Source organism: Coturnix japonica, chromosome 7 (assembly GCF_001577835.2).
Source record: "Coturnix japonica isolate 7356 chromosome 7, Coturnix japonica 2.1, whole genome shotgun sequence".
Classification (NCBI taxonomy): domain Eukaryota; kingdom Metazoa; phylum Chordata; class Aves; order Galliformes; family Phasianidae; genus Coturnix; species Coturnix japonica.
This window is the reverse complement of record NC_029522.1, coordinates 8,184,361-8,196,824: the sequence shown is the minus strand read 5'-3', so window position 1 is coordinate 8,196,824 and position 12,464 is coordinate 8,184,361. Positions and strand designations below refer to the sequence as shown.

Sequence of the window (12,464 nt, the reverse complement as noted above, 5' to 3'; positions counted from 1 at the left end):
CTGTGGGTTTTGGAGACCATAGAGAACCAACTGTGGGAGACTGGAAACACCTTGCAGATCCTCTGGATTCATTCTTCATTCTCCTTGTAAATTCACAATGTCATTTGATAAGTATTGTTACCATAATGCATATTTTACAGTAATGTCTTTCAGCTCCTCGGTAATGTTACTTTTCATCTAATTATTATTAATTCCCTAAAAATGCAGCTGATTTTCAGCTGGTACTCTACATCATTCACTTCAGCTTTCACCTGTCTCATGTAATCCTGTATGTTTGTTTTGTGTGGGTTGACATCAGCTTCCTCTTTTCCAGGCAGGACCATCATTCTCTCTACGCATCACTTAGATGAAGCAGAAGTACTGAGCGACCGAATTGCCTTCTTAGAGCACGGAGGGCTCAAATGCTGTGGGTCTCCATTTTACCTCAAGGAAACCTTTGGTGATGGATATCACCTAACGCTCACAAAAAAGAAGGTTCGTGTCAGAGTTGGTCCTAAATCTTCAGCCTCCTCTCAAGATAAATGTATGATTTTTTGATAGACATCTTGGGTGGGAAGCTGCATCAGTTGGAAGCAAGGAATGAAATAAGGAAGTGAGTCATAGTGTCCAACAGAAATGAAGTCCATTGCAAAAGGTTCATATCGGTCTTAGATTTCTGCCATGAAATGGTTATTCCAATCTAATTTATGATTTGTGGAATGTATTCTTTCTGTGACCATTTTTATTGTGGTTTATAAGTAGGATGTGTTGGCTAGCCCTGCTACCCAAAGCTGTACAGCTCTAACAGATGAGGCAAAAGTATGAATCTGAGCCTTCTGTGCCCAGGTGCAGACCTCTTCATCCTCCCTTCCCTGCTGGACCCCAGCTTGCTTTCATGTCCATCATGCACATCTAATGTCAGGAGCTGAGAGTGGTAGCATTCCCAAAGTGGTTATGTTTGATGCAGAGAGGCACCAAAGAGCAGCAGAGGATCTGCATATGAGCACAGTGCTTCTCAGGGAGAGATACTAACAGAGCATCTTCCTTGAAGCAGGGGGACACTCCAAGCCATCCCCCAGAGAGGCCATCAGACCTGCCTCTGAGGCTCTCAGAAACAAGAAATTCAGCGCTCTGCTTTGTTGGAGAACAGGGCCTCCTTGATGGTTAAAGGCCAGGCTGGATGCAGTGTGAGTTCTGGAGTTCAGAGTTATCAGATTGGAAGAGATCCGTTTATAGTACCTGACCTGGGGCAAAATGTTCTGCTCCTTGCAGGGAGGGCAGAACTGTGCTCTGAAAGCATTTATTATGGTGCTGTTGTAGGCCAGCACACTGAATAACATATGAATATCATAAGAGATCAGCTCTCATCCAAATTGTTGGCAGCGTAGATAGAGAAAATGAAAGAAGATCCCTGTGCAAGCCCTGTACTTCACAGGGAGAACAATTGTGTTTGTGTGAGTTCAGGTGAGTTCAGGTGTGAATTCTCCCATGTGGCTAGACTTTTTTCCCTTCACTATAAATACTCCAGCTGGTGCAAAGTGGTCCATCTGTCCCAGCCCTGGTATGTTTGCTGTCAAAGGGAGCCCAGCAAGGCATGGATGGACCAAGGTGGGCTCAACTTAGTCCAAAAAATACCTGGAGCTCCTCCTGAGTACAACAAGGGGTAGGGAGTCTGTGCCACGTCTCCTGAGTCTGGAAATTTGGGTTCACATCCATTTGGTATTAAAAATGAAATGCTGCATGTCTGTGCTAAGATCACCCACCATCTACACTTAAGGACATGATCCGAGCTGAATCCTGCAGCAGGAATTTTGACCTCAGCGCCTTCTGTTTGAACACAGAGTGTTTTCCTCCTTTTTCAGAATATGATAGAGGAGTGTGACACCGCAGCAGTGACCTCCCTGATTCAGTCTCACCTCCCAGAGGCTTATCTCAAGGAGGATATTGGTGGAGAGCTGGTGTATGTGCTTCCCCCCTTCAAGTCCACAGTCTCAGGGGCTTACCAGGCACTTCTCAGAGCCCTTGATACCAGCTTGAGTGATCTCCACCTTGGTTGCTTTGGGATTTCAAACACAACCGTGGAAGAGGTAAGAGGTGGGAGCAGGTTTTGGATGTAGGAGTAACAGGGATGGTTTTGTTACTCACTGTGCTACAGTTATGAACATGGGGAGCTGTAGATGTGTGCATCAATCTATACATCTAGTAGTGCACAATGCATACCACTGTCTCACCTTTCAGCATTTCATCTAGAGAATAAGATGTTGGAGTATTAATTATTTTGTTTGAAACTTTATGCTTTCTTGTTCTGTAGGTGTTTCTCAATCTGACAAAAGAGCTCGGGCAGGACCCACAAGAAGATGCAGGACTATCCCAGCGGGTGCCTGGAGCCAGCAGCCAAAATGGCAGTGACGAAATGTCTGTGAGCACGGATACTTTCACAGAAAGAGATGGTACTAAATGACCTCCAGGTTTTCATCCAGATTTGTCAGAGATACAGACAGTGGCAGATGGGCTCTTTCTTGTTTATAAACAAACTTCACCCAACCAGGAACACAAAGCCACTGATTCCCTAGAAGCGCAGCACTCAACAGTTGCCTAGATCCACTGGTTTGGAATGTCTGAATCACAGAACAAATTACAGAGGGGTTTTGTTTGCATCCGCCTCCCTTTACATTGATTTTAATCTAATCAAATACAGTGTGTGGGTGAGGTAGCAAATGTGTACCTCTGAAAGCAATTGCTGTAATTGATGCAGAGAATTATTTCTACGCAGTCAGTAGAATTTGAGAGAAACTTCATAGGAAAAGCTGCACAGCTCTGAGCTCGGTCCTCCCTGCTGCTTTTTGTTCTGTCCCAGCAACTGCAGTGTAAGTCACACAGCAAAAAGGGCCACACGCTGGGATAAATTTACCTTCAACAGTATCTGTATGTTGAGGGTTTAAGAGCTGCCCAAGGCGGCATGGTCCAAAAAACATCCTGAACATCCCTTCTGCTTATAGATTTATCATTTATAGTTAAGGAAGCTGCTGAGGGACAACACAGAGCTATTTTCATACTCACTTCACAAAGCTGACCTGTGCTGTAAAATGGGCAAATCCATAAGAAGTAACACAGACATGTAGAAAAGTGTTTTATGATGCCCCTAATGAGAGCACTGACGGTGATTTGCCTTGTGTTGCATTACACAGGTTAATATTTCATAAAGAGGAATAGGTTGCATAGGGTTCAGCTCTGCTTTTATTGTGCTGCAGCCTTGTCCATGCAAGTGATTGATTAGTTTATGTGCCTTGTTTTCTTGTTCCCTAATGAATTCTCTTATTGATTTGCCTCAGAACGTGCTTTCTAAACGATGAGAATTTTCAGTTTGCAAATACAAAAGGTGTAGATGAGTAGGGATGGTGCAGATAACTTCTTGTATCTGGAAGTCTCTGTTCCTCTTGCAAGGTGTCAGAATGTGTGTGCTACACATACGCATTTGAAATCAAGCAAAGATCTGGTGTTACATGAGCTTGTGACTTGAGCCAAACCCCGAATGCTGTCCAAACAGGGTATGGCCCAGCTTACTAGTTTTGATTTTTCTATCTGAAAAGGAGAACGGGCAGCCAAAGTAACTGCCAGGGTCCAGTGAGCATCAGTTCTCTGCATCTCATGAATACTGATCCATGACAAAATGTGTTCTTTTGTACCCAGATCAGCTCCTGATCAGATCTAAGAGCCTGCAGGGTTTGCCATTGCTGCTTAAGAAGACATCCGCTTTATTCATTAAGAGATTCCATCATACCCGGCGCGATGTTCGAGGCTTCATTGCTCAGGTCATCCTCCCTGTCCTCTTTGTGATGGCAGCAATGGGACTTGGAACACTGAGAACTAAAGAGACTGAATATCCAGAGCTGATTCTTTCCCCATCTCTGTATGGCACATCTGACCAGGCAGACTTTTTTGGGTGAGTGGTGTTCCTTTTCAGCCTTCTTAAAGGCCCAGTTCTTATTATCAGGATTGTTTCTCAGCAAATACAGCAGAAAGCTGTTGTATAGACAACGCAGTATTAAAACCCTGTTCCTAGGGGTATCTCCTGGGGAGATGGCTTGGCACAAGCCAGCAATCAGAAAGCTTTAGAGAAACAATCTTTAAGTCGGAATTAACTGAGAAATATGTGAGAAATACTCTTTGTTGCGTTTGCTAATGGAGCCATCTGTCCCCCTGACATCCATCCTGCCTCAAAAGGATTTAAAAAAAGGTATTTAATCTTCCCCAATCTGAAATGGAGGTGCAGCATTAGTTGGGTCCAACATTACACCTATAGGATCAAGTTCTATCCATCTGTGAACTGTCTGATTGTCCTCCTCTCTGTCAGTGCAGCATATGATGTCCTGCTGAGGATTCACTAGTCTAAGGTGTGCAGTCAGTGGAGCAAGTGTGCAGCTGTAAGCAGTGAGCAGCTCTTTTAAAACTCTGTCTTCCCTCATGTGCTGCATGTTCTGAAGTAGTTTGCAGGGCTAGCACCAGGAATAGTCATTTATTTAGCATCCTAAATAAATCCCGTTTCTTTCAGACAGCTTTCCTCTGCTCAGTGGTAATGGAAGTACCTTGAATATTTTCCTTTTTGTTGTTTTTTTTTTTGTTAAACTGCAGGAATTTCAATGAATCAACAAATGCTCTAGTTGCTTCCATGCTTTCTTTCCCTGGGACAGATAACACATGCATGAATGAAAGCAATTCGTAAGTACTTCTTGCCTTTTATTTTCCCGTTTAAATCCTGAGTCTGCAAGAGAATTGATGTGACAACTTTAGCCAGCAGACCCTCTTTCCATCCTTGATCACCTGCAGAATTTTCATACATGGATGCCAGAGGAAAAGAAAATCTCTTGCCTCTTTCCAAAGCGACTTACAGACTCTTTAAGCTCACTGCAGATGCCTGACTGACCTTTGCCGGGCTGGTGCAAGCTTGTTCTTCTCACAGCTACATTCTCAACGTAGCTATTATCCACAAAATCAAAGCAGTGCCATGAGAATTGGACCGTTTGGGGTTCTGAGGATGAATTTTCAATAGTAGTACAATCCTCGGCAGCTTATGTACTCAAGTGTGCCTCACATCAGCTCGCAAATGTTGATGCTGAATATCTGTAGTGGCTGCTGTCAGTATGGCCCATTGCAGCACTCCCCAGGTGTAGCCCCTTATTTTCTGCACTGGAAGATGATTTTAGCTTTGGCCAACCACTGCGGGAATGAAGCAGTGTCTGAATTCTTTCTAATCAGCTGAATTAATCCAGGCAAGGGGAACTGTGCTGAGGGATCTCTACCAAATTAGTAGGAGGACAGGTATTTCCAGAGCAGACAAAAGGAGGTCCCTTTTCTGCCAAAGCTACTTACTGCCATCTCAGTAGCATTTGCACCTCTGGCTACAGGGACCCTCAGAGGAGAATGTGTTCATTTTCAGGCAGTGTTTAAATGAAGACATGCTTGGCCCGTGGATCACCAATGGAAACCCCTCAACAAAGTATTCTGCCTGCAACTGCACTGATGGCATCCAGGTAAATTGAAAAAAAAACAAAAGAGAAGGAGTTTGGTGGGAAATGAGCAGGTTGTGAGTGGGGATCTGTGGATGAACTCAGCATTCAAAATCCCACCTGTCTCTCTCTGGTCTTGTTGATTTTGTACTTTGGATAATGACTGAATGTGCACCAGCTTGGGGACAGGAAAGGAAACTGTAACCTCAGAAGATTTGCATGCTCGTGTATCTGCCTTGCTCCCCTCTGTGGGAAAAGGTTTAATGGTGTCTTTGAATGCTGTATGATTGTCCCATTTAGCAGAGGTGAGTGTATATTCCAGAAGAAAATTGCATTTCATACAGCACTGTCATTATATGAAAGCACAGCTATTATTGCTGTTTGCTCTTCAGAATTTAACTTAATGCAAAGTCTAGATCCATCTGCTTTTGCACCATTCCACATTACGAACAGTGGTGATTAATAGTATTAGTTATTTGCCTTGCAGTAGTATGTATAGGACCAGATGTGGGTCCTGACGAGCTTGGTGTCATATTGGGGAAAGGCAGATTCTGACCAAAAAAGGTTAGAACTTAACGTATCCAGTTTAAGTTGAACTGTCCTCCCCACAGTGCTGTTCACCTGTCTTTAGCTTTATTCCAGAAGGAAACCAAACTCCAGGCCCAGCATGATACTGCTTGTAAGATAAAGCGTGTACTTAGTCAGAAGTTCCCAGGCATTTCTTAAAGCACAGCCATTTTATGCACTTTACTGGGCATGTACTTAATTTCACATCGTTAGAAGTACTGGCATCAATTCCCTGTTATGTCAGGGTAATGTTCAAAGCTGATTCTCACCTCTAGCAGGCACAGGCAGGTGTTCCTCAGCATGAAGGCAGCTGTTTTGTGTATTCTGATGTAGAGTTTTGAACAGATACACAACAGGGGAGGCCAGGATATTTGTTATGGATGAGCTGAAGGAAGCAGACAGCATGCTGCCCGGTGTAGGACGTTTCAACCTTATGAAAGAGTCAGTGCAATTTTGACCCTCGGTGTGTTAAATTATATATTCAGGACTAATCCGAGGTTTCTCTGAAGCTCTGAAAAATATTCCCAATGACTGACAGTACAGTTAAAATGTAAAGCGTAGCCGCTGTGAAATGCAAGATGAGAGTTTGAGGCCACCGTGGAGTTTGGTGCTCCGTGAGCTGTTTTGCCTTCTGCTGTTGTCAGTGCAGTCACTCTGAAGCTCTGCTAAAAGGGATCAGAGTTAATTCAGGAAAAATCTTCCTACCTAGCATGAAGCACATTTCAAGGTCTCACTAATGTCAGTAAATCTGACGTATAGACTCAAGCAAAGGTTATTTTGAAGCACCTCTCTAAATACATGGAGAACAGCACACAGGGTTGGATGCTGTGTGTCTTGGCACAGTGGATTGAAGATCTCCAGCTGTAAGTGTTGGTCCCAGGACCGGAATGTCACCGTTGTCAGCTCTCAGCCCTGTCCTGCTGTGTGAAGTTTACAGTTAAAGCACAGTCACTGATCTCTTTGTTCCCTTGTCTCTTCTCAGACGTGCCCACAGAAAAACTACACCCCCCCTCACAGAAGGACCTTCTCTACACGAATGCTTTATAACGTTACGGGGCACGACGTGGAGACCTACATTCTGGCAACCACCAAAGACTTCCTGCAGAAAAGGTGTGTTGTGCATCTCCAGTCCTTCTCTGAACTGCACTGCGAGAATCCTTTATCATATCTCTGTACTTAAAGAAGGGGTGGTGTAGTCAGGGCTTAGCAGGACCCCTCTGCTGATAGCTTCTGTGTATCTAGTGGAAGGAGGAAAATACACTAGAAGCACAGAGTTAAAGATAAAGGTTTTGTGTAAGTGCTCTGCTTGATCACAGCAGAGAGCACCTGGGGATAGCATGTCCATCACCTGATGAGCTGGTGGCTGGGGCCACAGATGAGCTGTTGTCTGGCTCAGAAATGTTTCTAAAGAGGAAAATCTGACACAGCTTGTCATGAAGTGAACCCTGGGGAGAGATTCTCCTCTAGGTTTAATTGTCTGAAGAGTCTTGGTGTGCACTTCACTTAAACAAATGCTTGTGTTGGAGGGAAGTTAGAATTCAAGTGTTTTCTTGCACCATGGGGCTGTTAGAACTATTATTTTGTCTGGAGCCTGCAATGCAGCTGCACAGCATGTTGTAGGGCAAAAATAGCCTGCCATTGAGGTTGTCAAGGAGTATGTTCACCTGTCCATTGATTTAACCTGAGCTGCTCATCTTCTGGGAAAGAAGCAATCTTGTTTCAAAGTGGTAAGCAAGCATCTCCAAAACACTTCTCAAATTGAGGCAGTTTTTGTAATAACACAGTTTGTTTCCCTTTTTTCTCCAAATGTGGGCTCCTGCTGCACTGTTGGTTTGGCATTTCTCACACCATGTAGTGGGATGAGTTCTCTTTCAAGTCAGTCTACAATTGAGACTGTGGCGACACGCAGTGCACGTTTGCCTCTGAAGAGTCCATGCTAGCATATAGTAGCCATGTTGTTACAGCTTCTGGGTGAGCGTAACAGTGCGTTTCTCTCTGGATTTTTCATTCAGGTATGGTGGCTGGAGTTTTGGGATGCCTTTGACAAGAGATCTCCAGTTTGACATCAAGCCAGTGCCCCCCAACAGAACATTGACTAAGGTAACTAACTTCCACTGGAGTGATGTTGAGTCGGGGGATGTTTCAGGAGAGCGAAAACATCTGAAATCTGCAGCTTGGCATGGGAGAGATGACTTTCAGTTCATTTCCTCTCCTCTTCCCATTCTTCTTTATTGGTCTGACTTCTCTTGCTGATAGGAAACAATTTTTCTGCTGTCATAATTTTATTACCCAGGAGTGAAAAGATCGGTTCGTGGCACCTTTATCTCACAGGAGAATGTACATAGCTTTGCTAGGGCTGGCTTGTATGTTCTGATTTACCCATTTCTCTGTTTCTGCTCAGTGAAAATGTTGTAACACATCAGCATTAAAGGCACCAAGGCTGAAATCTGAGGTAGGAGAGAATTGCAGATGAGTTCCTGTTGTTTCCACGTTAAACCAAGCTTACCAGGAAAGTGTTATTGCAAAAGCAGCGCTGTTCTCAGAGGTGTTCCCAGTCAAAGGGAATCACAGGATTCATTTCTAATTGTTTTGCTAATGCTCAGACCTCGTGTAATCAATTTGCAAATGTTTTCACCCCTTCAATTCTAGATCAGAAAGCTCCTGCTATTTGCTAATTGTGTGTCAGATTAGATACCTGAAGTTTTGGTAGCACTGGAAGCAAGGCTGACTTCCAGCCCTCTCTTTCTTTAGCAGTACTTGCTCTGCTAGGGCGAGAAGCATAAAATCACTGAGCATGTAGAACTTGAAGATATATAAAGGTGGGAGCTGTGGGCTGTATTTAAGCCTGTAACCTTAATAGCCAAAGCCCTTTGTGCTTTGCAAGTAACTTACACCTCTAATCTGGGTACTGCAAGTTGTTCCTAAAGAAGGTAAATCCCCATAAAGTGCATCTCCTCCGGTCTGATTTCTGCCCTCAGTCCTCAGAGTTTATCATAGTTTTGGCAGAAGGTGATCGTGAGCGTAGGAAGGGCTGTTGCTGAATGAGAAGGGCTGTATTTTCTGCCCTAAAACAGTCTCTTTCCCACTTGCTTTCAAGGGAAGCTGGTGTTTGACAGAGAAGAAACCACATATCTGTAGCATTATGTCACATACCCAGTTAGTGCTTTTCTTCTCTCTCTGAAGGCAAATGAAGCTGATGGGACTACTTGTGTTTTAAGTGAAATGTGCTTTTATACTCATCTGGTACCTGATGTGGTTTAATCACAGCACTTCAGCTTGTAGAGCTTATGGCTTAAGATAACAGCTATGGACTGATTCATTTGTGCAAGTAGAACAAACCAAAATGTTATCAGTAACAATTTATCTCCCAATTTGTTTCAATTTCTCCATTGTGTGCAGGTGTGGTATAATCCCGAAGGTTATCACAGCCTTCCAGCCTATCTGAACAGCTTGAACAACTTCATTCTTCGAGCTAATCTGCCAAATAATGAGACATCCAGATACGGTAAGGTGTCCCGTCACGTGAACAGGTAATTTCTCCCGACTGGGGGGACTTCAGTGAGGTCACTTTAAAATTCTGAATGATGCAGATTCTTTTAAAAACAGCATTGAGAAACATGAATAAATCACGTGTTCCATTTGTCTTTGTCAAAGGCCCTAGGGAGCTGGAGAGGGAAGACCCCTGTTCCTATGTAAAACACTCGCTTCATCCAAAAAGTGTCAACAGTTGCTAGTTGATTTATTGCTTCTTGTTACGGTACTTTTGATTGGTGCCTCTTATTTATGCATAAAAAGGCTGCTTCAGAGTGTTTGCAGAATGCTCCCCTGACTCATTGTCTGTGACAAATGCTGTCCTTCCAGCCACACTGCAGCCATGCCAAGCCCCCTCACCTCAGGTGCCTGCTGTTCTAGGTGGCAGGGAGATAGCTTGAGAGTGTCTCTTTGCTCATGAGACTATGATTCCTCAGTGATGTGTCTGAATTTAACTCTAATGGAAAAGGCATCTGCTGAAGCTTTGAATGCCATGCCATGAATTCAAGACGCAGCAGAATGCTGATTACAAGTCAAAGCAGCGCATCTCTCTCCCCACCTCCACATATTGATGCACTGCAGCTCCCCTTGCAACAAGCAAAAGCAGCGCCTTGGTTCCACCGCCATCCTATCAATAGAGGCTTGTGCTTTGGAGACTTGCAGGGTGCCCTTGAGGTCAGAAGGTTCAAGCTCTTCTGTATGCACTGCAAGAGCACGTGGTGAAGCTGCAGTCCCTGCCAGGGTGCGGAGAGAGGAGCTTCCAGCAGCATGAGCATCCCAAAGCAGCTGAATTATTAAGCAGCGATGCTCGCCCCATCTCTGAATTCCCAGCACATGCCATAGTGGGAGCAAAAGCTTATGTGAACAGTCAGAAAGTTTTCACAGAGAAAGTCTGGTACCAGCAAAAAAGCAATTTTCAGGGGGAAAGAATAGCAGCAGTTTTTATTCCATCTGTCCTGCTGTGTATGCGTGGTTGGTTTGGTTGTTGTTTTTTTTTTTCTGAATGAAATGCTTAGTAGTGAACGACCAGGCAGATAATTCTCCACTTCCCACTAATGATCCAATTCATAGAATGGGGGAAATAAAATGAATGGATGAGGATAGCTCCCCTGGGGTAGTGTAAATCCAGTTTGAAATACAATTGAACAGACGGTCTGCGTGGTACATCCCTGGCAGCTAAATCTATTTGTTGTTGTGACAAATAAATGACAGTTTAAGAAGCACTGAAAAGGCCAGATAAAAGTGTGTTGTCGTTTCAGCAGTTTGAAAGAGGTGCCAGTCCTGCTTTAGTACGTTTGACTTAGCATATCTTTTTGAAAAAATAAAATACATAAAGAGCTTTTTACCCTGTCACTAAGCGAGTCATAATAGCTTTTGACTTACGTATATTGTGCTTTCTCTTCTCTCAATCCCAACCAACAAAAAAAGAGTAAGCATTGAAATGGAAATTCTGACTCCTAGCCTAAGCTTCAGCACAGGAAAATGGCTTTATAGTGAAGCATTAGCAGATTAGGCAGACGGTATCTTCCTTTGCCCCTCTTTTAGAGAAGGAAAACATTTTCTGGCTGTTTGCGGGGCTCTATCATCAGCCTCAGGTTTTCATTCCATTTTGCTCACTGATGACAAGGCTGAGGATTTTTTCCCACACTGAATGTATTTCCTAGGGAACCTTTGAATCTTAAGCCCTTCCCAGGTGCTGGTGTGACCAAGGCTCTGGCCTTCGCTGGAGGTTGGAACTGTCCCAACAGAGCCCCCCAGATTTCTCCCCATGACAGACTTATGGGCACAGATTGCCTCTGAACAAAGGAATTTCCATTAGTTCCTTTGGACAAAATGTTTTTCTTTGCTTGTTTCAGCTGCATGAGACAAAATTGTTCTCCTCACTGTAGAAGTGTTCCTGCTGAAGTGAATGATACAGCCCTTAAAGTTGGGCAGGTACCGAAGCAAGGCCTAGGGTCTGAATTTCATAGCTGCTGAGCATCAAAGTGGAGTCACAGGAAAACAGGGCCTCTCAAAATCCTGCCCAAGGTCACACCAAGATGATAGAGCAAAAACAGCTTTGGGTCTGCTTTTCTTCTCTATTCAGTCCTCTGTATTACTGTCACCCTCAAGAACTGAGGAAAGAAACTTTAAGCCAGCTACTTTTAACCTTTATTTTCTTTTTGGTTTTGTAGGTATTTTCTTATCAGCTCACCCATATCCCGGAGGACAAAGTCAAGAACAAGTAATGTAAGAAGATTCATTTGGCTGATGCCTGAATTGTTTAGCTTCAAAAGAAGCAAGTCTGCTTCCTGGAAATCACTAAGCAGCCTAAATTACTAAATATCTCCCTCCAAATGTGAAAACTGCTCTCATCTTGCCTTCCTTGCCTTTATTCATGAGTGGCACTCTGTATGCTCACAGGATGTTTCTTTTTAGGGTGTTTTTTTCTTGTGGGATTCTGTATAAATCTGGGGGTCACAATCCTGATTGATGTTACAGCACTCACGTGACTGAATGCTCTAAGCCCTTTTTTCCTAGACATAATAACCACCAACAAAGGACACTGGAACAGAATCAGGTCCTTTACGCTTCTGAGCTCTAAATAACTGAACAAGGGAAGCCTATTGCTTCGACTCACCATATATATCTTTCTCTGCTTTCTCCCCAGGCTCAACAGCTTACTTGATATCATAGTTTCAATGTCTGTTCTGGTTGGCTACTCTATCACAACGGCAAGCTTCGTGCTCTACGTGGTAAAAGAACATCAAACCAAAGCCAAGCAACTGCAGCATATTTCAGGCATTGGGATGACAAGCTACTGGCTGACTAACTTCGTTTATGATCTGGTAAATAATTCAAACTTAAATGCATCGAGAGTGGCATTCAGCAGCAGGAGGT

At 43.8% G+C, this 12,464-nt stretch overlaps 1 protein-coding gene across 1 annotated transcript in view; it reads left to right on the top strand.

Annotated features, from left to right (window-relative positions):
• Positions 1-12,464, top strand: part of ABCA12 (ATP binding cassette subfamily A member 12) — a 77,043-nt gene that overhangs the window by 53,210 nt on the left and 11,369 nt on the right. Inside the window, exons 32-42 of the mRNA XM_032445977.1 lie at positions 314-474; positions 1,842-2,066; positions 2,291-2,429; positions 3,670-3,922; positions 4,612-4,698; positions 5,417-5,510; positions 7,036-7,163; positions 8,066-8,153; positions 9,453-9,558; positions 11,759-11,813; positions 12,235-12,412. Coding sequence (XP_032301868.1) covers positions 314-474; positions 1,842-2,066; positions 2,291-2,429; positions 3,670-3,922; positions 4,612-4,698; positions 5,417-5,510; positions 7,036-7,163; positions 8,066-8,153; positions 9,453-9,558; positions 11,759-11,813; positions 12,235-12,412 — 1,514 coding nt within the window. The remainder of the gene's footprint in view (positions 1-313; positions 475-1,841; positions 2,067-2,290; positions 2,430-3,669; positions 3,923-4,611; positions 4,699-5,416; positions 5,511-7,035; positions 7,164-8,065; positions 8,154-9,452; positions 9,559-11,758; positions 11,814-12,234; positions 12,413-12,464) is intronic.